The 27,385-nt window shown below is 33.1% G+C and overlaps 2 protein-coding genes and 2 pseudogenes across 2 annotated transcripts; 2 read left to right on the forward strand and 2 right to left on the reverse strand.

The window, feature by feature from the left end:
* Nucleotides 1–10,630: 10,630 nt before the first annotated feature.
* LOC145584331 (uncharacterized) lies at nt 10,631–11,881 on the forward strand. The gene has a single exon (XM_081641197.1). It carries the CDS (start codon nt 10,631–10,633, stop codon nt 11,879–11,881), a length of 1,251 nt encoding a protein of 416 aa, XP_081497323.1.
* A 515-nt stretch (nt 11,882–12,396) lies between these two features.
* LOC145585372 (aspartyl protease AED3 pseudogene) lies at nt 12,397–14,127 on the reverse strand (annotated as a pseudogene).
* Nucleotides 14,128–20,523: 6,396 nt separating this feature from the next.
* Nucleotides 20,524–22,419, forward strand: LOC145585373 (pentatricopeptide repeat-containing protein At4g15720 pseudogene; annotated as a pseudogene).
* Nucleotides 22,420–22,579: 160 nt separating this feature from the next.
* On the reverse strand, nt 22,580–26,982 carry LOC145585374 (uncharacterized). Its single transcript, XM_081642079.1, has 5 exons — nt 26,684–26,982; nt 26,495–26,595; nt 24,165–24,283; nt 23,890–23,984; nt 22,580–22,922 (listed from the first exon to the last, which is right to left on the reverse strand). The coding sequence occupies exons 1-5, from the start codon at nt 26,877–26,879 to the stop codon at nt 22,906–22,908; spliced, it is 528 nt and encodes a 175-aa protein (XP_081498205.1). The 5' UTR covers nt 26,880–26,982; the 3' UTR covers nt 22,580–22,905.
* Between the last annotated feature and the right edge of the window lie 403 nt (nt 26,983–27,385).

The following is a 27,385-nucleotide window of genomic DNA, read 5'->3' on the forward strand; positions in this document are numbered from 1 at the left end:
TTCTAACACTTATAATCTAATATCTGATATCAAACAAAAGAAATCTAATATCTGACCATTATTATCAAATTTCTAACACTTATAATCTAATATCTGATATCAAACAAAAGAAATCTAATATCTGACCATTATTATCAAATTTCTAACACTTATAATCTAATATCTGATATCAAACAAAAGAAATCTAATATCTGACCATTATTATCAAATTTCTAACACTTATAATTTATAATAATATCTGGTTATTATTATCTAAATTCTGACAATTTTTTTTTCTATTTGTATGATTGGACTCACATGACTCCATTCTACACGATACTTTTCCATATAGGAAACATATTTATCATTTACAATTTTAAACATATCAGAATTTTCTATTTATATTATCTTTCTTAAGAAAGGGTATGTAAATGTACACACTACAAGAAAATTGATTTTTTTTTTTTATTTGGTCGGATCGGATTGGGTCCGTGTCCATTTAGACACCTCAAATTTCAATTAGTAAAGCTTAAAAACATTCAATTGCTTGGAAAAAAAAAAAACATTCAATTGCTATGGTCCACAAGCTAATAGCGAAATAAACCAGCACATGCATATTAAATTATTAATAATTATCTATTTAATACATTCAAACTTAAGGGACTATATATACTACCTCCGTTAACAGTTATTTGCAACATTTGTCATAAACGAGTGCTACCTATTATGTGCAACAAATGATTTTTTTTCCTCTTTTAGTAAGTTTTTTTGTAAGAAATGACCAAACTGTCCTCACTTAACCAACTAACTCCCTTAATCATTTCACTAACCATACTTTATTATAACCAACTTAACTCATCTAATCTTACAAAAAAAAAAAAAAAAAAAAAAAAAAAATCTCAAGATTCATCTTCATCATCAAATTTCTCTCTCCTCCTTCATCATCAAAATCTCACTCCTCCTCACTCCTCTTTCATCTTCAAGATCTCACTCCTCCTTTATCTTCCCCATCTCCTGTCCAGATCTGGTGGTGGTCACCTGTGGGTGTGGTGGTTCTAGGCGGCACGAGTTTCGTGGATGATGGTCTAAGTTTTGTGGGTTTCGTGGGTGGATCTAGATGTCGTGGGTCTGGGTCTAGGTTTTGTTGTGGTTGATTTCCTAGGGTGGTAGGTGGCGTGGTGTTGGGTTTCGTAGGTTAGTGGGTGGCGTGGGTGTTGGGTTTCGTGGTGGTGGTGGTTCAATTAGTGGGTTCTTGGTTTCGATGGGTTTTGGGTTTCGTGGTGGTGGTTTAATTGGTGGGTTCTAGGTTTCGTGGTGGTGGTGGATTAATTGGTGGGTTTGGGTTTCGTGGTGGTGGTGGTTTAATTTGTGGGTTCTCGGTTTTGTGGTGGTGGTTTTCGGTGGGTTATGGGTTTCAGTGGTGGGGGTGGTTTTCTGGGTTTCGACAGTGGTGGTGATGGTTTTCGGTGGGTTCTGGGTTTCCGTGGTGGTGGTGGTGGTGATTCTCGATTTTGGGTTGGGTAGTTTGTTTTGGTTAATTGTGGATTTTTTTTAAAATAAATTGGATTAATACTTAAGTAATGCCCTTATATTTCAATAATCATGTTTAAAAACTTTTGCCTTGGAGTCCATGCTACCCCCCTTTGTTGCAAATAACTGTTAACGGAGATAGTATATAGAAATATTAAACTATATCACCATAATGGTATTGATTTATACTTTTATGGTTCAAAATTTTCTTTTTTTTTTAATGATAAAATCACGTGTCTAATTGCGCGTGTTACGAATTCATACCATACAAAAAAATTAAAGATTGATCTTTCTTTCAAGGTTGTTGAGTTTCTATAAAATACAAAGCACGAAGTATTTCATTAAAACTAAACATTAAAGATGGGTCTTGTTATACAATTAACTTAACACATACGAAGTATCTTTTTAAAAATTAAACTTTTATTCTTCCCCTACCCGGCCACTACCTTCATATTTTATTAATTTCTCCAATTTCTCATAAAACTCTATGCATGGAGAAATGGAACAAGTATTTATAAACAGAGGGAGTAACTCGTGATGAGTAGCCGAGTGTTGCTTCACATTACACATATGGGGTTATTTGCTTATTTATTAAATAAGAAAAAATTAATGAGCAAAAATAACCCTGAGTGTACAATACACCAGGGTGTACATAATAAATTTTGCATCAATACTACTCTCTTTGTTCCCATTTGTTTTTAACACTTAAAACTATGCGTGGTTATTAAGAAATTGTGTAAAGTATAGGTACATTGGAATAATTCAATTATTAAAATACAATTCCATCTAAAAAAATTGTACATATGGGTGAAGAAAGTAGAAGAGAAAGGAGAGAGAAAGTAATAATAGAAAACCAACAAAATAGTACAATTGCATATGGAAAACTAAAAAACAATTGAGTATTTAAATTGTAAAACAAGGGTAATTTTGTCTAAAATCTATAATATTACTAAAACCCATGGGATTAACATGTTGATGACATGTGTCATACTTTATCATCATAATATTTATGACATAATGCCACATAGATGATGACATGATACCCATTAATATTTGGATTAGATTTGAACCATTACGTCCCTTAGAATTCCCAACTTTTTATTATTACCACTATTCCACAATCAATGTCACTTTATTACTTATATATGAATTGTAACTTTTTATTAAGGATTCTAAAAGTTTTTAAGCATTTTGCAAATATGCAATTCCCTATTTAATTGTACAAATACTAATACATCTCTCTTTTTATTCCCAACTAATTTTACCTTTTCAATTTTATTAATTAACTTAAGGTATTGGTTCGAAAATATTATCAAACTCAAGAAATTTTTTTCATTTTGTATTTAAACATAACCCGGGGAATATCGCCCGGGTTACAAACTAGTTTATGACTAAAAGGAAAGATAACGAAGGTAAATAATCATCCCCAAAGTACACGTGTCGTGTCCACAATAAAAAAAATTTAAAAAATAAAATAAAATAAAACCGTCAATTTTTTTTTTCTTTTTTTCCCCTTAAAAACTAATAAAGTAAGATAATTGATAAAAAAAAAAATTTAAAAAGAGAATATGCAATCTAAATAACCCAAAAAAATAGAACAATAACAACAACTTTAAATAAATAAAATATTTTTTTTAATTGGTAATTTTTAAAATATATATTCTCTTGAATTTTTAATCGTTAATCTATAAAATATATTGTTCGTCTCCTATTTACAACATAATTTTAACTCAATAATAAATTCATAACTTATAAGCAAACTAAAAATTAGAGATACTTTACATTAACGTATCTTATTTCTAATAATTTGATAACATAAATTGGTATTTAAATACAATCTCTAACAAATACAAACTTATAATAATTTATAAAAATAATTTTTTTTGCTGTGAATAATCTAGCGTTGTTCGGACAAAGAACTAGTTAGTAACACATAAATAAATATATTTTCTAAGACAATGCATAGTTACTTTCTTTAAATCTTGCTTTTTTATGTTTTAAAATAGCAATTAGCAACCCGGTGTAACACAAGAGGTTGTTATATACAGTCGGGTATACCGTACACCCATGAGTATTTTATTCTCATTTTGATGATTGTTTATCATTTAATCATCACATGAGGGTCAAAAACTGACCTTAGTGTACAGTGCACCCGGACGTATATAACAAATTCTAGGTGTAACACCTCGCTAGATCACAAACTAGTTTTATATTAAAAAAAACTGTAAACTCGATTTTTAACATATGCATGCAATTGATCTGTTGAAGGAAAAATAATAATAATTAAATATAGATGGTTGATTGATTTCAATGTCTTGTAAAATATGTGCGACAAAAAATGAAAATACTGATTTGTTTAGGTATGGTATAACGTATGGATGTAAATAATAACAAACTGAAGAAATTAGATATGAACTGTACTATAAAAACTTGTGAAAATTTTAGTTTGACTAAAAGGCTTTTTAAATAGTAGAAGATACCTTAAAACAAGGTTATGATTTGTTGAATGATACGTTTCAATAATTCAATCAATCATATATCTATTAATAACTATTACTAAAACAGAAGTTGTTGACATTATCATCGCCTACGTGTCGCTTTCTCAATAAAAAATTTCCCGCCTAAACGCAATGATGATCTCATTTTTTTTTTTTTTTTGGTAAAGCTATCATATTTAACATTTTTGAAATTTTAATATTGGAAGCTTTCACATTACAACTAAAACCTATCAATTTATCGTAGGAAATTGAAACAATTTTAAACAACACAATAATAAATGACCTCTTACATTGAGCTATGAATTAGACAACGTTGAACAGATACTATATCATAATTTTGATGAAAATAAAAAAATTTAAAATTACAAAATATACGTAATTTTTATTTATATTCATGTATAATAGGGATTTTTTTTAAAATGTACAAATTAAAAAATATGTTTTAAAAAACCGTGCATCACACGAGTTCTAACCTAGGATTAAAACACATTAGAAATTACATATGTCATTTTCTGGTTATTTTTCCCTCCAAAATGTTTTTCTTTTTTAATTTCTTTATTATTATTTTATTTTTTTGTCATGCCAACCACTCCTATATAAAAAGTCGATTGGACATGATTACACATTATACTAACCAATTCATGATATAATTTTGGTAATTTTGATTTGTTAATATATAAAATTGAATATATTATTTAGCCGGCGACTATCATTTATAAAATAATAATAATAATAATAATAAATTTTTTAATTATCTTATTTATATGAATAAAACTATTTTATATCAACTATATAAATATATTTATATCCTATATATTTAAGTAAAACATATTTTTTTAAAAAAAAAAAAAAAAGAAAAACATACATTTTAAAAAGTATATTATATGTTCTAGTATAAAACTCTATTGATGCTTTTATATAATTTACAAACCAAACAAATGGCCCTATTAAGATACTATCAATTCAATAAAGATGTTTGTAACATAATACTACAATAGATAGTGGAAATGACATACTACGTATAATTTTAACTCAAACAATCTTCAATGTACAATAAAGAAAAATAGAAAATAAAAACAATAAATATCATCCTAAATTTAATACAACTATGGAAAATTTATCCAAAAAAATCTTTTAAATAATGCACTATTTTGCAAAAAAAAAAAAAAAAAAAAAAAAAAAAAAAAAAAACTTTTAAAGATTTATAGTAAAAGAAAACGCAAATCTCAAATTTTTTTGTTGAAAACAACGTAGTACCACTAATTCACTCAATTAACCACTACTTTATTCTAATTACCCTTTAACTCTCACTAAATCACTTAATACTTACATTAATATATAAATTTTTTTTAAAAAAATACTACCACTCCACCAGCAAGCCAGCCCCCTCCCCCATATGAGCCGCCGCCTTAAATCCCCAACCATCGGCGACCACCTCCTCTGCCGACCCCCCTCCCTCCCTTTCCCCCTTACTCCAGTTGCAATCCTCCATCCTCCCTAAACTCTTCCTATCACAATTCTTAGCAAAATGCACAATTAACCCACATCGATAACACCTAACCCTAGAAATTGGAAACCGTTTACGATTTGAAACACTTGATTTTAATAGGAACGACATCAATTGCTTCTAATTAAGGGTTTAATTTGATTCACTAAATTTGATATTGAATTGTACTCGGCACCTTTTTGGATGGTGTTAGAGGAGAGGGAAGATGGGGAAGCGTTGTCGACCTCCATGTCTGGAACTATGTAGCCTTTGCCGTGTTTGTCATATGCTTCATTGTTCTTGTGTTTGTCTTCTTATCGTTGTTGTCTGCCATTGATGAACAATGAGAAATGGATTTTTTTCTTCTTATCAGTGCGTTTTGGGTGTGGCTGGTCACACCATGTGAGTATGTGACCACTTGTTAAATAACGAAGTAACCCCTATAACACTGACTCAGTAACCCCTTGTAATACTTACAAGGTAACCCCTATAAAACTGACGAAGTAATCCTTATAAAATTGATGTTAGAATATATGTAAATATATTCGGTTGACTTTGTATATAACCGTTTTGGTATTGTATTTATCCTAGCCTTATTTGTAGCTAGTTAGTTTCCGTAGATAACCATTGTACATGTGTATTTATACTCAAGATTAATGAATGCAAAGGCAACGATCATAATCTTTCATGGTATCAGTTAGGGTTACGATCCTTCATCCTTCCCCCTAGCAATTCGCCCAGACCAGCATCTTACAGCATCTTCTGACCGTCTCCGGACCAGTATTATGGATCGTTTGAGTTCTGAATTTGCAATGAAGGATTTAGGTCCTTTGAGTTTCTTTTTGGGCATTGCTGTAACCCGTGATGATAATGGTATGTTTTTGTCTCAGACACAGTATGCTTCCTCTATCATTGAAAGGGCCGGCATGTCTAACTGTAGTCCTTGTCCTACACCTGTTGACACGAAGTCAAAACTTAGTGCCTCTCATGACGATCCTTATGAGGATCCCACTCAGTACAGGAGTCTTGCAGGTGCTCTTCAGTATCTGACTTTTACTCGACCCGATATTTCTTATGCTGTTCAACAGGTTTGTCTTCACATGCATGATCCGCGCAATGCGCATATGGGTGCCTTGAAGCGTATTCTGTGCTACTTACAGGGTACCTTGACTTATGGCTTGCATCTGTATAAGTCTTCTATTGATGGACTTGTTTCTTATACTGATGCTGATTGGGGGGGATGCCCCGACACCAGGCGATCCACTTCGGGTTATTGTGTATTTTTAGGGGATAATTTGATTTCCTGGTCTTCTAAACGGCAGCCTACATTATCCAAGTCTAGTGCAGAGGCCGAATATCGTGGGGTTGCTAATGTGGTATCTGATTCTTGTTGGATCAGAAATTTGTTGCTTGAGCTCTATTTTCCTATTCGAAAAGCAACTATTGTTTATTGTGACAATGTGAGTGCCATCTACCTCTCTGGCAATCCGGTGCAACATCAACGCACAAAACACATTGAGATGGACATTCATTTTGTTCGCGAAAAAGTCGCTAAGGGCGAGGTACGAGTTTTACATGTTCCTTCTCGTTATCAGATTGCAGATATTTTTACGAAGGGCCTTCCACGTGTTTTATTTGATGACTTTCGTGCCAGTCTTAGCGTCCGTGATGCTCCCGCTACGACTGCGGGGGAGTGTTAGAATATATGTAAATATATTCGGTTGACTTTGTATATAACCGTTTTGGTATTGTATTTATCCTAGCCTTATTTGTAGCTAGTTAGTTTCCGTAGATAACCATTGTACATGTGTATTTATACTCAAGATTAATGAATGCAAAGGCAACGATCATAATCTTTCAATTGAACAAATAACCCCTATAACACTAACAAAGTAACCCTTACAATGGATGGCCACATATAAGACTTTGTGTTTTTGTATTTGAGTAGGTTGGGCATTCCGGTAGAGGGGAAGATTGTCGGGGTTTGCTGGTTTGGGTTTAGGGAGGTGTTGATGGTCGCAGCGGGGTCAGGGGAAAAGGGAGGAGGGTCGACCGATGGTGAAGGTGGGTTGCCTGGGGTCAGGGGTTCAAGGTAGCGACTTAGTTGGGGCTGGGGGAGGGGGATAGGGTGGGGGTGGCTGGCTGGTGGTGGAGCGGTGATTTTTGTTTTTAATTTATATATTGATTTATTTATTAGGTGGTTTAGTAAGTGTTAGAGAGTAATTAGAAGAAATTAGAGATTAATTAAGTGAATTAGTGATACTAGGTTGTCTTGGACAAAAAAAATATTAACTTCAGGTTATCTTTTACGATAACGTTTTTAAAATGGTTTTTAAGGAAAATGAGGCATTTAAAAGATTTTTTTCGACAAATTTTCCTACAAGTATTGTTTTGACCCCTACTGTTATAAGTCGTGATCGAGCCATGAGACATAAGACGCATCTGCCCGTGACTCATCGCACCCACGTCCTACAGGGGTGTAATTCCGACATTGCACCCTTTCATGTGTGCCTTCATTTGCTGTAAGAGTACTACGGAGTATTTCCAATAGGTGGTAGCTGGTGGTGTATGGTGTACCTGTTGATCGGTCATTGAGACATTGACATTTGTCCAGTATGTATCGAACATTTCAAATGATGTGTCCTATATTAGTATTTTTTTGATATTTTGAGATTTTATGTATGTTGGCTTTGATTATTGATGGTCGACTACTATTGTTGGGTATAATTATGGGGGTTTATATTCAATATTAATTTGAGATTAAATTTTATCTACATTATAATACTTGTACTAGATTAGTCTCGTACGATGCACAATTGGAACAAATAAATTTTTTTAAAATTTGTTAATTTTTCATACCAAAAAAAAAAAAAAAAAAAAAAAAAAAATCCTGAAACAAATAATGCATCAAATATTAAAAATAAAATTTAGAGTCCATATAAAAATTGAATAATAAAAGGGCTACGTGAGGAAGAAAAATTAAATTATTATTATTAAATGGATAAACTATTGTCGAAATTTGACACTAATAATAAAATAGCTTATCAGAATTTTAATTAAATCAAATAAAATATCATGATGACATCATTTATAGTTTTGAAGGGAAATTTTTTAATGACAACCTGCATGTGTCTAGTTTTAGGAAAGGATGATGTAAGTGGTTGCTACTTTAATATTAGTTATAGATTAGATTTAGAATAATAATGAAGAAGGAAATTAAAAAAAAAAAAAAAAGAAAAAAAAAGTAAGTGAAATAAAAATAATCTTTCATGGCTATCAATCCATCATATATTTTTTTTTTTAAAGAAAACAATCCATCATTGTTACGTATTTACGTATGTAGAATACTCATCTTTTGTCATTAATATAATAATTATAATCCTTAGCTACAGGCCCTACAACCATTGAAATTACTCTAAGAAAATAAAAACAATAAATATCATCCTGTACTGCAAGTAGTATGTATATATTTGGATTCATTATAAAATTTACATTCAAAATATAAATTTTCCATATATATTACTTATAATAATTAAAGAAAATGATGGTCCAATATATGTTTCTATCAAATTGCGTATATTTTCCATAAACTTTATTCGAGCCAAATTGCATATTTAAGTTTCAAGATATCATTCCCTATAAAAAGTTTCAACAGATTGATCACGTTTTCAAAATAAAATCGAGACATAAAAATATAAAATGAAGCTAAGCAAAGAAACAAAAGAGTCGTGATTCATGTGCAACATAAAAATAAATAAATAAATAAATAAAAATAAAAAAAAATAAAAAATAAAAAAAAAACTATGGGAATATTTAAATTTTTGCTTGAACCCTTCGGGGCATTAATTAATTGTCAAAAGCGTGTATTATTGCTTGATTATATGTTAAGAAAGCGTTTATAATTATTGAATCAACAATCAATGCTATAATGGTTATTGGTTATGATACATGGAGTGTTTCGTATAGTTTTTTTTTTTTTTTTTTTTTTTCCTACAATAGCAAGTTTATAGTTGGGTTTTTTTTTTTTTTTTTTTTTTTTGGTAAAAGTTTATAGGTATTATGGTAGAATAATTAAAAGAAAATTTGTAAAGGGGTGGAAACATATATATATATATATATATATATATATATATATATATATATATATATATATATATATATATATATATATATATATATATATATATACATAATTAGAAAAAATAGAGCGTTTGGTAATTAAAATTTAAGAATACAACGCACATCATGCATGTCCGAAATTATTGCTTTTGATAGATTTATCTCACCCCAAATTTCGTTTCCAACTATTTTGCCCAAATTTATCCTAAATTAGCCGTTTTACCTTCAAATCCTCTTCACCTAAATCTAACCCCCAATTTTAACACCCTAATATATCTCTTAAAACACTAAATCATTACAACAAAAAGAAGAAAAAAAAATAGAAAATAAAAGAATATCATGCATCATCTCAAAGGCTCTTTCTTCATCAATTGCTGACACAAAATCTTCCATTTTTTCATTGAATCAAAAACACTGAGAGGGTTGTCTTTGATCGAAAACTAAGAGTTCAATCTCTGAACATAAATAATTTTTTTTTTTACGTGTAATTAGTCATGTCGATGTGATTAGAGAAATCTGTCAAACTGGGTCACCTAAAGAAAGGAAACGTATCAACAAGTTTTAATGGAGGTGGAAAGAATTTTACAATTGTTAATATTGAAACATAAAGGACATAATTCTTGTGCATCTCTCGTGGGTGGAAATCATACAGCAGCCAGGTTTTGTACTCGCTAGGTTTATTTCTCTCTTCTAATAATCTCTTTATAAAAAAAACATAGCATACATACCCTAATATTTTTTTTGCAATTTTAGCTATTTTTTCCCTAGATTTTCATTAAAATAAATAAATAAGCCTATTAATGCTTGTTATATTCTTCATTATTCCCTTCTACATCTTAATTTTTGGCTTTTGTATTTGTCTCGTCAGCTATCATTTTGCCATCGTTGATCAGCAAGCTCCAACTCCCGCCAACCCCCCACCATTATAGCACATTTGTGCTCGAAACAACAACCATACATACATACATACCCACCAAAAAAAAAAAAAAAAAATTAAAAAACAATGCAACTCGAAAACATGAACATGGAGTTACCTTACACGTACAACAAACACAACAATGTACATGTCTTACATGGAGATCACTCGTCTAGATTATTTGTTATCATTCAACATTCAGAATCGAGGGTGCTCATGAAAATCCTAGCTCAAGCTTTGCTACTTGCCCTCCTAATCATGGTACTAGCCGGTGTATGGGGAGGAACCAATGCTAGAGAATATGATAATATTGTCTTACCAAGCAAAAATAATGTTAAGTTGATCACAAATAATGTTAGTAATAATAATAATAATAATAACGCCTTGGTTTTTCAAGATCTTGCTAATGAAGGATTATGGAAATCAACAAAGGATAAATCCATCATTGTTAGTGACACCAAAGAACAAGTAGTGATCGAGGCAACGAATAAGGTTGAATTTAGCCTTACATTATCGCCTTTAGACACGAAATACAAGTCCATACACAATGATACATTCGATTTCTCCTACACCGATTGCTTTGGAAGAGCAATTGAAGGTTTCCTAGACCGAACCCTAAAGATAGGGGGTGTCATGGCGGTCCAACTTAGTCGAGATCCATCGATGTCATTCGAGGTGCCACCAAATTACAAAATTGTTTATTTTAGGAAGTGTAACAATTCTACATTTATCGCGATGAGGAAGGTGGCCTATGCTAATACAATGTCATCGAGATCAGCCTCTCAAAGGAAGTTATTACAATTCTTGTCGGAGGAAAAAAAGGCGGTCCTAGGCAACCTCGAGGATGTCCTATTAGAGCCACCACGATCAGCCACAGGAAAGTCTAAGACATACCTAAGAAAAACAAAATTTCTTCCGGATCTATTGAATGACTCTTTGGAGGGTTACTCTAGGAGAGTGTACATTGATGTAGGGGGTGGTCATGGATCAACACGTTGGTTCGAGCAAAACTACCCTACTCGAAACAAGGACTTTGACATGTACAGGATCGAGACTGTCCCTGAGACGGAGGTGGAATCAGATGATGCATGGGAAGGGCCACCTACACAAATGGGGATCTCGGATTGGTTGTGGAGGAATGTTAAGGCCGAGGAGTACGTGGTGATGAAGGCTGATGCCGAGGTTGTGGAGGAGATGCTAAAAAGTAAGGCTATCGCGCTTGTGGATGAGCTCTTCTTGGAGTGTAAGCCTATTGGAAAAGGCGGTAGTAGCAAAAGGGCTTATTGGGAATGCTTGGCTTTGTATGGAAGGTTAAGGGATTTTGGTGTTGCTGTGCACCAATGGTGGGGGTAAGGTTTAAACAAGGTTATGATTCATTCTTCTCAATGATCAAATCTATGTTATACGTATTGCTTTGTGTTCATTTGGTTTAAAACATATCAATGTAATTAATAATGTGTTTAATTCTTTCATTATGTTTGCAAATTTTATAGTGCTAGTATGTAATCGATCAATTGTTCATGAATGGCACAAGTGTACATCTCACAAGTCTACTCATATTAATCAAAATTATCGTGGTTATATATGTAACTCGCCTAAATATCATATTTATTATTTTGTGTACGATTAAGATTAAAATTACTTTGGGAATGATCTACTAGTTTAGTTGGTTAAAGTCTTGAGAAGTGGTACTCAAAACCTAGATCAATTCTCGTCTACATCGCTTTACTTGCCATTGTGACTCTCTTTACAACAACAGCAACCAAAAAAAAAAAAAAAGATTAAAATTACTTTAACAATCATGTATATCATCATTATATTTTATATCTCAATAATGTAGAACATTTTTAAGTACATATGAATTGATTGTTAATACCAAAAAAAAAAAAAAAAGGAAACAAAGAAAAAAGAAACTCTTTATTATCAATATCAAATAAAATACAAAAGATAGAATTCTTCCATCTTCAATGCACAACACTTGATTTTACCTAAAATGAAAAGAGAATAAAAAACAAAAAATAATGGAGATTCCTAATTATACACCCTTTTTTGGGAGTAATAGCTACAACGTCAATAATGCTACATCAATTGTAGTTTGGTACCACTATTAACGTGGTGCAGCAATCTTAAATATTGAGTAGCTAATTGTAATTTTAGTTACAGAGTTCACGAGCAATTCCTAGACGAGAATTGGCGGTATCATAGAGAATCCTAAGGTTTTGTTGTTGCCAACTTGCTATTATATTGATCACAGAATTCGCGCTATTTGCGGCCATTGCTAGGCAAGCTAGGTTGCCTGCACTACTATGGATCAATGTGTTCTCCATTGGTAATTTTAAGTCCATCCCTTCAAAATGTAGGGTTACGGTTGGGGCCACTTGCTCGTGGGTCACGGGGAAGCAAGTATCGAACGCCCCAAGTGAGCTATATGGTCCTTGGACTTGTTTTTTGTACTCATCTCGGATTGCATTGTAAGCGGGTGCTACAAACCGGGTTAGGAGGGTACCGGAATCGATGATGGTCCCAACACCGGTGTTTGGGTCGAATGTGAAGTATTGTTTGGGGATGGGTACTTGGACCCGGCCCACACTGACCGCAATCAGGTTTACGTAATAGAGTGAGGGACGGTGTGGGTTTTGGAGGAGTGGGGTGGTTTTGATTGTTCGAGGTTGGCCCGTTGGGCCGAGCTTGAGTGACCCGGAGAAATAGTAGGACTTGAAGCTTGGGAGGCAATAGGAGAATACTCCATTGTAAAGGGATTTGGATTGGGAAATTAGTGATAAGGGCCCACGGCCCAAGCCCAATAAGCCTTGTGGTGGGATTGAGTTGCCTGAGATAGCATTGATGCATCCAAAAGCATAGTTAGGGATGACATCTTTGTCTAATGACAAAGAGTCATGTGAAAGGGTAGCTAAAAGTGATGAGTCTCCACCATAGGATTGGTTAAATTGACAAGCCCCGGACCCGGCTGAAGGGCATGATATAGGCCCGCGGACTTGGCCACATTGAGCCGAAGCACAACCCATGGATCCGAAGGTGGAGGAAGAATTGGGTGAGAAAATATTAGAGGAGCACCCTACACAACCCGAGCAAGGGACCCATGCAGCATCCAAACTTGTGTCCAAGACCATGAACATGAGTTGGCCTGGAGTCCCAATCTTGGTTCGGACCAAGTAATTACCTATATTAAGGACTTGTTGGCCCGAAGCTATAGGGGCAGAAGTTTTTTGGGCTGCTAGATTATCTAAAAATGCAACCCTCTTAGGGTCTGTAGCGGCCATGTCAAGGACCGTGTTGGGCCATAAATTGGGTTTTTGGTCCTTAAAAGGCGAACAACCACCATAAATGTGGAAGACAGAGAGATCAGACGTATCGGGTTTAGAAGAAGAGCATAACGATGGTTTAATTCCTTGAGTATTTGTGATGAGAAAGGCAAAAAAGAGGAATGTAGTAGCCAAGTACTCCATGAGTTACTTGGCAATGGTTTCACGCTTTAGATTTCTTGTGTTTTGGATAAGACGCTTGATTAAGTGTGCATGGGAGAACAACTAGATATATTGAGTTTTAGAAATGTGAAATTACTAACAAGCCCCTATTGTTATTATAAGGAATTAGTTATAATACGTGGAATGATTGCATGAGCATTTTTTGGAACACCCAAATATAAATAAATAAATAGGATGGCCAATAGAAAGGCACAATTTTATGGCTGCAAAGATAGTAACAAAACTATAATTTGGAGGCAAGCATGTAACTAGTACAAGTGGAATAAATAGAGACAAATTGAAGTAATAAATTAACCAACTATTCTAGTAATAGTTTACTACTTCAACCAGAACAAAACGCCGTGATCTTTCTATCACATGTGATTATGTCAAGTTTGCATATTAATGTAGAAGTAATGTAACCTTAATTTGTATGAAAATCAGAATAATGTTGACTATGTACTGCTTTGTGCTACGAGGGAGAAAATTTTTTCACTCAAAACAATTTACGGACTACTTGTTAATTATTTTCATCGGCGGAGGAGCAGATCTAAAGGGCCATTTTCTAGGACATAGAGCAGTGGCGGATCCAGAATTAATATTTAACGGGGTCAAAATGCATTTGATAAATATTTATGGGGTCCTTCGGTTAAAAATATAGGTAATTTTTATATATAAAAAAAAAATTAAAAGGTTGTTTTTTTTAATATTCAAGTTGGGTCAAGGGACCCCACTAAATGCCCCTCAATCCGCCACTGACATAGAGATCGCTTGACTTCTTGCTTAAAGGAAACTCGAGTTTTTTCTATTCTAAAGCCTAAATGAATCATCTATGTTGACCTAATTCAAATAAGAACCCACCTAATCGAAACCAAACAATTCAACAACGAATTATGTACCGAAGCGAAATCAATCTAAATGATAGATGTATTTGTCATCTTTACGTAACTATATGTAAATATTTTAGTTTCATAGTCTTTCACATCATACACTCATCAACTTGTATGTCAGTCATATGTATGGTAAGTTCACACATACAATAGGTTTATCGTACAAAACTAAATACGGAATAACTAAGATTTCATAAGACATTAAACTAGCTAGTCGCATATACGTAAATGTTTTGTATTGAATTGTTTAAATTAAAAACATACTCCGTACTTCATATAAGGAATAAAATATCAACAACAAATCAATAATAGATCAATTTTAAAACACATACACCAAAAAGAGCAATTAATACAAAGGGGGGACATGGATTGAACATGAAAATGAGTAAGGGCAACTCGTGAACAAAATGGACAAGTTTGGAGTTTGGTTCAAAAGTGGAATAATGAAGCTGAAAATGTGTTTTGTCCTTAAAGAAGAACCACCCACGAGATTGAGGGGTCAGCTTTTTCACGGACTTGCAGTATTATTCTTGTGATCGATCCACTCATCTTATTATTTATTGATCGATCCACCCACGAGATAGCATTGATGCACGACATAAAAAAAATTATTGAAATAAATATATATTTTATATATGTCCCTCATATGAAATAAATTATAAAAATATAACCATTAATTGTCATTTGTAATGATGTTTAGATCTTATTAATTTTGAAGAAGAGTAAAAACTTAAGCAAATTATGTATTATGGAGTACTCTTTAACCGAGAGTAATTATATTTTGAAATCAGATAGTCACTCATAAATTCATAATATAAAATATAGAGTATAATAATAATAATAATAATAATAATAATAATAATAATAATAATAATAATAATAATAATAATTGTCTTCAAAAAAAATATTGTAATAATTTAAGGTAAAAAAATAAATAAAAATATGATGTCAGCAATTGATTTAGGCGGGAAAAATTTTAACAACAGCTTGACATGTGTACAATTTAAAAGGTGATGATATCAGCGGTTGTTATTTTAGCATATTTATAGATATGTAAATATTATAAACATTTAATATTAAAATAATATAAATCGAGACAAATCTAACAAGATTTCAAATGACTATATTTTTGTATACTCCATAGCTATAAATCATCAAATCTAGTCAAAGTGGAACACATAAATAATGTAAAATAAAAGTCTGACTGACTAAATAAAAAAATAAAAAATGGAGGAAGTAGTATATTGTTGACTTATTGTAACTCCTTAATTTAACACTAAATTTGAACTTGTTTTTAGCCAATTAGTCAAACATAAATATCGCACAGTATCTATTGACTATCTTACACAGGATCACATTTTAAAAATCAATATTATATTATTTATATACTAAAAGACACACCAGCAATGGCACGTGTCATTTTCTGGTGTGTCCCTTATTTTTAAACTAGGTTACGTCTCGTGCCATGCACGGTAATTTTTAGTAGAGTAATTGTTTTCATATTAACACTACATTTAATTTTTTAATTATTAATTTTTCTAAAATATTATGATGAATTTATGAAAGAACCTGTTAGCCAATTTTTTTAAAAAATTGTCTACATCAAATCCTAGGCGCACTTATATATATATATATATATATATACACACACACATATACTACCTCCGTTACATATTAGTTGCAACTTTGGGCAATATTTGTGAGAGATAAAATATTCCAAAGTTGCAACTAATATGTAATGGAGGTAGTATATATATTGCTCATTTATATCTCTTAAAATTGGAAGAAAAAAAAAGTCAAATTAGCAAATAACTGCCTTTAGGTACACTTACCTTTATGGACACCCATGTGTATATAAAAGGTGTTAATTGACCAAATATGTACCTTAAAATATGCATTTGTTAATATGCATATTTTTTTATTTCTTTGATTTCACTATAAATTGGTATCATTTATTCTTGTTAACCAAATGAATTTCTTATTAAAACGTAGTAGTGTAGTACATTACACGATGTTTGGTTTTTTTTTATTTTTTTTTTCTAAAATTTATAGTCGTAAATATCATTTGTGGAAAGATAAATCAAATCTCTCCTTTTATCTTAAGTAATTTTTTAAAATTTGATATTTGAATTAATTACTTTCTTGGAGCTTCTAATATATAAATATATAAAAATATTCAAAAAGATAAAGTAAAATCCTACTTGTAATATTTGACTCAAATTTTGTTAAATATTTTATTTAATTTTATTTATTACTTATGTTTATGTAGTTGTTAATATGTTATGAAAATATACATCAAATATTTATTTATATATAAATATGTTATCTTTTATTTATGTACGGTAAAAGATTTGTTTTCAAAAATAATTCTTGTAAAAAATTTTTTTAAAAAAAAAAAACAAAGGACACACCAGGCGATGACACGTGTCATTACTGGTGTGTCTTTTAGCACTTCTTCCATTTTTTAATAATTGTAACACACATTTTTTTCACGGTATTTAAGAAATGTGGGGTTCACATGATATAATACACTTTAATATGGGATGAGTGGTTGCTAGTAGTGTAATTTAGAGGGCCATGTGCTATAGATAAGGGAAATAGTATAGTTTTCCCCTAAAATAACTTTCCATTTATAGTGTGTTGTAAGTATTGTGACATTTCTATTTTAGGGAAGTATTGCAAGTACTAAAAACGGAGAAAGTATATAATTATTATTGATGATTTTTTTATTTTTAAAAATATTTGATATGCCTTTTATTTATTTACTGCTAACTAAAAACTAAAGTATAAAACAAATTTCTTATTAACATAAATAAAAGATTTAATGTATCCTTGAAAAATATTATATATAGTAAAATGTGTATTTAAAAATATTCATTTGACAAATAAGTTTTTTTTATAATAAATTTATTATAATATTTAAGTAAATTAAACTTACTTATAGAGTGTTAATTAAAAAATAATAATTAAAAAAGTTCCGTGCATGACACGGGATCTAACCTAGTATCTCTATATAGTTGAAATAATATTACTTTGATAATTGTCTATAAAAGTACTCGTAAAAAAAATTGTCTATAAAATTACTCGTATATGAAAACGTAATTTTGTTTGAAATTGTCTGAAGATAATTTATCAGAAGTACTAATTGTTAAGCCGTGTATTGTCCAATTTACTCGCATTACATATTTACACGATCCGCAAAACATTATTGTTTTCCTGACCCTAATAAAAAAGAGAGCGTATTGCGTGCGGATGTCAGCACAGAAATTTCCGTGCGGCTGGCTTCGCTGATATGTTTTATTTGTTTGCTTATATGTTTCATGTGTTAGCTGATATGTTTCATTTGTTAGCTGATATGATTTTTGTGTTGGCAAATATATTCTTTTTGTTGGTTGTTATATTTTTATTTTTTTATTTTTGATAGTTTCTTTTGTTGGCTGATATCTAATATCATTTGGCTTATAAGTTTCTTTAGTTGGTTGATATATTTATTTTGTTAGTTGATATGTGTATTTTAATTGTTGGCTTATATGTTTTATTTTGTTGGCTGATATGTTTATTTTGTTGGCTTACATGTTGCTTTTGTTGGCTAATAAACTTTATTTTGTTGGCTGACACTTCATTTTTTGCTGATATGTTCCTTCTGTTGGTTGATAAGTATCTTTTTTTGGCTGATATACTCCTTTTGTTGGCTAATATGTATCAAACATTGATTAGCTTATATGTTCATTAAGTGTACTAGATGATATATACAAACTTATTTTATTTCCTTCTCTCTCCTCTTTCCCCCTTTTCTTCTTCCTCTATGTACAAACTATTTTTATGGTTGATATGTTTGTTTTAGCAGCTCCTCACGCCACAAATTCTCATGCCCACTCCCACTGCACCCACCAACCACCAACCATCAACCCTATGAACCCACCACAACTCCCACCGCACCTACCAACCACCAACCATCTACCCACCACCACCACCTCTTTCTCTCTCTTCCTCCATTCTCGCCCAATCACAACTCTAGGGTTTTAATCGCAAAACCACCATAGGCACCATTGCTGCCGCCATTTTCTGATCATCATCGTCATTGATGTCTTCATCCACCATTGTCGTCTTTATCGTCGTCTTCATCGTCATCATTGTCTCCTCCCACACAAACTGTTAGGTGCGAGTGCCTGCACCCAACAGTTTGTGAATAAGAAAACTCAACAATGTTAGGGATATATCCGTATATAAAATTCTTAAATGCACCCGAGTATACCTAAAGTTAGTACACCAAGAGTTTTATTTATTTCTTTTTTCTCATTGCAAAATTTTCGAATTAATGAATAGAAATTACCCTTAGTGCACCTATCTCTAAGTACACTCGAAGGCATGTAAAAATCTCCCATAAACACCCTCAAATTTGAAATACTCATGAAAAATCTTCTTGTTTTGATTTATTCACATTTCCAATCTTATTTCAACCTCGTTTTATTGTACATGAAGTACAATATTTAGTGTCACATCTAGGGGTGTAAATGAGCTGAGTATTACCTTGTTCATGTTCAAGTTCATTTAACTTAGGCGAGTTTGAGCACCATCCCGAGCTTTCAAGCGAGCTTAAATTTCTGTTCAAGTTCGGCTCATGTAGTACATTATATGTTCACGAATAGTTCGCGAACATCTCATTTATTTAACGGTCCTTTCATGAACGAACTTAATAATAATCGAGCTTCTCCAACAAATGCGCTTTGTACTTTTGATATTTGAAATTTTCAAAATTAGCATAATAATTGAATCTCAATTATAAATTTTATAACTAAATTAACAATTGTAAATAAATCAATAATTGATGAACATAAATAAACGAGTAGTTCATGCATAAATAAACGAGTTGTTCATGAACTTATCTGAACGAGCATATCTATGTTCGTGTTCAAGCTCATTTATTAAACGAGCTTTAAAATTTGTTCAAGCTTGGCTCATTTATTAAATAAACGTACATGAGCGAGCTTCAACCGAGCCTGAACACGAGTAGTTTATTGATCGGCTTGGTTCATATACACCCCTAGTCACATCGGAAAAGTATGTATTATAAATAGATTTCATTTTAGATGATTTTATAAGCTTTTAATGTTATGTTGAATACAATAATTTGAGTAGGCAAGTATAGCTCAATGAGATTTCATCCTTCATAAACCAAGTGCTTGGTTGATTGTTTATTTGGTATTAATGTCTATGATTTGGCATTTGGTTCATAAGGATATTCACTTATTCCTTCCGTTTCAAAAGCCACTCCAAACATATTTAGCTAAATTTTAAGCTAAAGATTCGTTTACCTAAAAATGCATATACACATGTACTTCATTATCAAACAAGATCAAAATCTTATTCTTGTAGTCCATCTAAAGTGATGTCTAAAAAAAGATCACTCTAATGCAAGGGCCTTATACCTAAATGCATTGATCTATCAAACACATTAATAATGTACTCCGTATCAAACAATTTAAGACTAAAAGACATCGTTCAAGCTAATAACTACGTAATTAATTAATTGAAATACATACATCAATCCAATTGTTTAGTCTTATCATACCTTTACGAGTACGTGTTTGCACGAATTCACCAATCCGAACTTTTTTCCCCTTGTAACAAGCCTACACCAAGATAGATGTTGTTAGTGCATTGCGCAACATTGCGTTAAAAATACCATGAGTTGGCCACCAAAACAAAAGCTCCTCAATATCAACATTTCCCGCCTTTCACAGCGACAAAAAGTGTCATTTTTTCATACTGAACCCCAAAAAATCATCAATCAATTTCAATACTCTAAAGATTTAAATTTTGTGCAATCAACCCATGCTAAGCTTTTCAAATGTGGGTTCTTAACTCAAACTTTTTACACCAATCATCTCATCAATGCATATATTAGATGTAAGAATGTTAATAATGCACGCCAACTGTTCGACGAAATGCTTGAACCAAACACCATTTCTTGGACATCGCTCATGGGGGGTTATACTGCAGCTAAACAGCCTAATATGGCTGTTTGGCTCTTTGGAAAAATGCCCAAAAACATTGTGTATCCTAACGCCTTTACGCTTTCGACTGTCGTAAATGCTTGTTCTGTTCTTGCTGATGTAAAAGCAGGGAAACTGGTTCATGCTTTTATTGAAGTTTATGGTTATCAGACTAATCTTATTGTCTGTGCTTCATTGGTTGACATGTATGGGAAATCAAATGATTTGGGTTCTGCTAGACGGGTTTTCGATTCAATGGTTGAGAGAAATGTTGTGCCTTGGACTTCAATGATAGTGGGTTATGCACAAAATGCTCAAGGGTATGAAGCACTTGAGCTTTTCAAGGAATTTAGCCGACTTGAAGATAATCCGCCGAATCAGTATATGCTGTCTAGTGTTGTTAATGCGTGTGCGAGCTTAGGAAGGCTGGTATATGGGAAGGTCACTCATGCTGCAGTAGTTAAAAGAGGGCATGAATCAAATGAAGTTGTTGGTACTGCACTCGCTGATATGTATGCTAAATGTGGATGCTTTGAATCCTCTCTTAAGGTGTTTAGGAGAATGCTTAATTCTTGTCTTATATCATATACTTCTATGATCATGTCTGCTGCAAAGCACGGGCTTGGAGTGGTGTCGCTTGAGCTCTTCGAAGAAATGATCCTCAAAGGAATAAAACCAACTGATGTCACATATCTTGGCATCTTGTATGCTTGTAGCCATTCAGGACTCGTAGACAGAGGCCTTGAGCTCTTGAACTCGATGCAAGCAGAAAACGGTGTTGTCCCTGATGTGAAGCACTATACTTGTGTTGTTGACATGCTTGGAAGAAGAGGCCGTTTGGATGAAGCTTACCGATTGGCAAAGACCATAGAGTTAAGACACGATAGTGAAGGTGCTCTCTTGTGGGGCGCCCTTCTCTCAGCTAGTAAGCTTCATGGAAGATTGGATATTGCAGCTGAAGCTAGTAAGTGGTTAATAGAAGCTAAGCAACAAGTAGACACTGCTTATGTCTCAATGTCAAACATTCATGTTTTGACTGGCAACTGGGATGACTCCCAGAGTATTCGTTCAGAAATGAAACGCGTAGGAGTAAGAAAGGAGCCTGGTTGCAGCTGGGTTGAGATCAAAGATTCGGTCTATGTATTCTATGCTCGAGATGTCTCTTCATGTCCGAGAGGCATGGAGGTGTTGGAATTGTTGAAGGACTTGGAGAACAGGATGAAGGAACGAGGTTACATTGGAGGAAGCAAAGGGTTGGTGTTTGTTGATGTAGAAGACGAATCGAAAGAGGAAATTGTGAACTTACATAGTGAAAGGCTTGCCTTAGGTTTTAGTTTATTAAGCATACCTAAAGGAGAAACTATAAGAATCATGAAAAATTTAAGGATGTGTGGAGATTGCCATGAAGCTTTCAAGCTCATTAGTAGCATAGTTGAGAGAGATTTTGTAGTGCGAGATGTAAATAGATTCCATCATTTTAAAAATGGATCTTGTAGTTGTAAAGATTATTGGTAACATAATGATACTCTTTACAATCTCAAATTTCGTTTCGAAATAAAAACTTCTCGTTTCCTTTTCTAGGTAAAATGAATCTTACTATACGAAAACTTTTTTCTTCGTGTCATTTAAAAGTGAGAAGTTAAAGACAGGACGCAATTGATATAATAACAACAAATAGAATGATTATGAAGAAACTATTGCGACGGAGTCTCGATCTTATTCCCCACGAGATAACGCTGATGATACTATACAAAGTTACAATATTACAAACTTGATCATTTTCTACAATACAAACGCCATTGAATAAAAACATAGTATGGAACCTTAGTCCAGTGACAAAGAGCTTAGACCAGGCACGAACAATCAATTTAATCATCGCATTAAATGACAAACTTCACAATGAAAACATCACTAAAGTCCAAGAGCAGCCATAGAAAGTACAGTCCAGCAATTCCACCGACTCGTCAAGGGAAGAAGAAAACACCCAGTTAGACCATGCAAGTGTGTCATTTCTCACCATATGCTGCAGAAGAGATAAAACAATAAATAAGATAATATCACACAAATATCTGACATGACCGCATGAGGGCATAGGGCAACCTATGTTACTCGAACTTTTCATTTTACCTGAAGTACCCATGTTGGATTACTTTGACAATACTTGAGACACCAACATATGGAAAGTTTTTCAAGAATACCCAAGTCTAACACTCACATGATACTAGAAGGATAAAAACCAACTATAAAAGGTGCCACAAGTTTTTGGTTAGCTTGTTAGTATAACGAGATTTGACATCAAACGCAGAAACAATAACCTAGCCAGAGGGTTCACCAGAAACTTTAAAGCATGTACACAACTGATAGCAACATCAGTTCAACTATAAATATTGGTTTATCTTGCTTGTGTAATGCTAGTTTTTTTTTTTTTTTAAAAAAAAACATAAGGATAAGGAGGTTCGAACCCTCAACCTCTCTTATCAAAGATGACTATATAACCATCCAAGCCAATGATCAACTATTTGTGTAATGCTAGTTGGGAGAGTGCATATAACTGATAAACACCTAATCAGAGTACTTGTAAACTCAATGCATGCACTAATGAGACTATAAAAGCGACAATAGCTCAAGGCTGCTCAACTACAAAACCACTGAAAAGTAACAGACTAATAACTAGCCTTTTTCGAAAAAATTACTGCTAGGAGCTAGCTAATAAATCTAATGACCGCAATGCAATGAAATATACAAGCACCAAAATCACAACAAACTTCAAATATAGTTAGTTGCCATTATGCCTGGAAGCAAAAATAAATAATTAGATGAAAGTTGGCAAAACAAACAGATATGCATGCCTAAGTACATCTTGTTGAGCAGCGACAAGCTACAAGACAAAATTGAGCTCAAATACCACAAGAAGAAAAAAAATGGTGTATATGTTAGTTAGGGAAGAGCATATATGATTTAAAGCCTGTCCTCACTGCCTTGGCAAATACCTGGTAAAGCTTCATCAACTTGATTATTCTTTACAATGACAACAGGGCAAGATGCGTGGTTGCTGCAATACTTACTCACACTTCCCAGAAACATTCTGCCATCACAAATAGTTCTCAAGATTAGCAGCAGTTTGGACAAGTATAAGCCTAAATTGTCACATCCCCATGACTTTTTGGGTGAGCTTGAGAGTTTAAACAGACAAATGTATGTTTTTGAATACTAACATCCTGATTAGGATGCAAGTAAGAACATCACTTAATTTTTAGAAAATTACCTTTTGATGGGACCAAAAGCACGGTTACCCATGACCAGCAAATCAGCGTGCATTTCATCAACAACTTCACATATCTTTTCCTTTGGATCTCCAATAACTACATGGGTTTTGGCATTCACCTATAAGAGAAAGTTGCCAACAAGAGAAAACTTTAGTCCTCGGTAAAAAAGAATGATATAAAACGGAGTTATGATAAGACATTAGCTAATTTGCAGTGAATTGGCATGAAAATAGAATCAAACAAGCTGTGTTCAAGACAGGTACACACAGGTGAGCAAGATGAAGGGAATTAGAAGTGAATCAAGGCGCATCACTCTGTAATGGACTCAAGTTCGCTGGACTCTCTCACACACAATTAACACAGGAAACAGAGAGAAATGATCGGATCTTTGATTGAAAATATTAAAAACAGGGGTTTGTGCAAGCTAGCAACTTTAGCCTGTCAATCTCTATGTAATGGACTCAAGCTTGCTGGACTCTCTCACACACAATTAACACAGAAAACAAAGAGAAAAGATCGAATCTTTGATTGGGAATTTTAATAGACTAGCCTTAGGAGGGGCAATTAGAGAAGTCTAGTATTATTGGGTTAGTAGTTTTTAGCCTTAGTATAAATAGAGACAAGGGAGAAAGGAGAAGATAGGCAGAAATTCGTATTGGGAAACCTAGAGAGTTATGGCCTAAAGCCATTATTAGAGAGTGATAGCCCCAAGCTATTTTGACAGTAATAGCCTAAAGCTATTAACCTATCTTTGTAACCCTTTTAACATTTTCAATCAATCTTCAAGCTTCAATCTTTATTATTTCTTCTTATTAAATCAACTTACCAAAAAATCAGATTGTCTAGTTAATCAAAGAATCAATCTTTCTCTATATTTTTACTGTTATTTGCATTAGTAATTTAGCAGTAATCTCAGTCCATTACAAAAAAAAAAAATAAATAAATAAATAAATTGAAAACGGGGGTTTGTACAAGCTAGCAACTTTAGGCTGCCAATCTATATTAGTGACTTTTCGCCACCACTCTCAAAATAGCGACTTGAAGTCACGACTCTCAGAAGGATTCACTGCAGAAATCTGCGTGCCTCTTCCTTTGCCCTATTTCTCTATTTATAACAAAACTAAAGACTATTAACCTTATAATACTAGATTATTCATAATGCCCATCCTTAGGTTAGTTTATTACACACTCATACAGCTATCAACAACTTTGCCTCTATTACTTTCCTTCCGGAAGGAGGAGTAAGAATAAGATATTAATAGCTTATGGCTTACCAACCTCAACTCTATACCAGCCAAGGTTCATCTCCACAAAGTAGCTTCACAACTAACTCTTTAATGACGAGAATTAATACCTTGTTATAACCCCTATCATTCCCAATAATAAACCACTATAGTGATATCACATACATGAAGTATTGGGAGGTAATGAATTCATCAGATATACGGACAGAACTACACTGAGAATGGGTTGAAATGTCACACTTGAACCAATGTCTGACCTCAACATTGGCAAGCAACTGAGCAAGTAATGCAAAAAAGTCTGCTTGATCGATCAATTTCCTTAGGAAAACAGTGGTGCCTACATATCAGGCAGACAAGTCATTGGACAGAATGTCACCAAAAGGCAGAGCTAAATTATGAAGCATACTACTAGGGATGATAATTGCTTCTGTAGCTTGGTTAGGGTATCCCTTGCGATTTACAATTAGCAACTCGTGCAAAAAGTTAAATAAGCAGCTCCCCGAATACAAATGCAATTCCTAAAACCATAGCACCGTGATTGGCAAATGCAGCAGGCTGGCTGCTAGGATTAGGATAGCCAAGCAAAAGCCAAACCACTTGCAGCAAAATCAAATTTCAACACACATTGATCAATCAGCACCCTTTCTCTCCAAATCTCCACTAAAGGAGCCTTAATCACTATATGATCAATCATAGCTCGTTCATCGTATATAACATACACCCACAAACCGTAAACGAAATGACACTAGCATCAAAAATGGATTAAAATCGCAACGATTTCCACCTCGATTAAGTCACCAAATAATAACAATAACTGAAAATCTGCTGCCCACTAAACTCAAACTAAGTTTTCCAATCTATCAATCCTAACCATAAACAAATAATCATTGACCCGAATCAAGGTTCGTTCTTTTTCCTCAAAACTCATCATAACACACAAATTTCAACAATTATACCTCAATTTTACATTCCACATTCAATTACTCCATCTTTCTCAGAAAATGATCATACTTTGAAGAACCCTAAACCCCAAATCAATTCATATTCCCATAAACAAAATTAAGAAAAAAACCAATAAAACTCACATTTTTCTGGGAAACAATTTCTAAAGCATGATTAATAATAGCTTCAGTAATCCGCTTCTGATGAGCTTCAACCGCCGCCGCAAAAGCTGGCACCTCCATACCTATTTCAACCCCAAAAAAATCAAAAATCAAAATCAAAAATCAACAAAAATCAAAAATTAAATTTGTGGGAAATATGATGAACTCAACTGGGACCACCAAAAGGGATAGAACCAGGATTAATTCCGACAGCAATGGACGGTGGAGATTGAACATGAAGAACAACGAAAGATCCACCATCTTCCGGTGATAAAACGGTGACGTTTTCAAGGGCCCATTTCAAAGCGTTCATACTCTCTTCGCTACCATCTACTGGGACCACCACACATTTCAGAGTTCCAGTCATGGCTGCCGCAAATACACAAAATTGTCAGCAAAAACAAATAAAAATCCAATCTTTATTTTTATTTTTTTTTTGATAAATTTTGATGAAAGGAAATAAAAAGTTGAATGTGATATTTTTTTGAAAGTTTGTGTCTTTATTCTGAGTGGAAAGGTCAGTTGATAGATATGGTCATTCATGTCATCATATTTTAATGTTTTGAATGAGATTAAAAAGGTAAATGTCTTTTGAGTACGCCAACAGCTAGATGATTTGATTAATCAAAGTTTAGGAGATTGTTTTGTTTACTACTTCGTATTAATGGTTTGCCGCCTATTTGTCATCCACTCATGTGGATTCTTCTGGTTTCAAGATACTACCAAGATCTATGAGATCATCGTCCATTGGTCGTGGTGGGTATTGGGTTGTTCCGTTAGTGGTCTAATTGGCTTATATGTGAGGCAAACTCGTTAATAATTGGTGCTATATTAATATATTATACAGTACCAAGTATATTTTAACAAAGAAAA

The sequence above is a fragment of the Chenopodium album genome, chromosome 16, assembly GCF_948465745.1.
Source record: "Chenopodium album chromosome 16, dcCheAlbu1.1, whole genome shotgun sequence".
NCBI lineage: Eukaryota > Viridiplantae > Streptophyta > Magnoliopsida > Caryophyllales > Amaranthaceae > Chenopodium > Chenopodium album.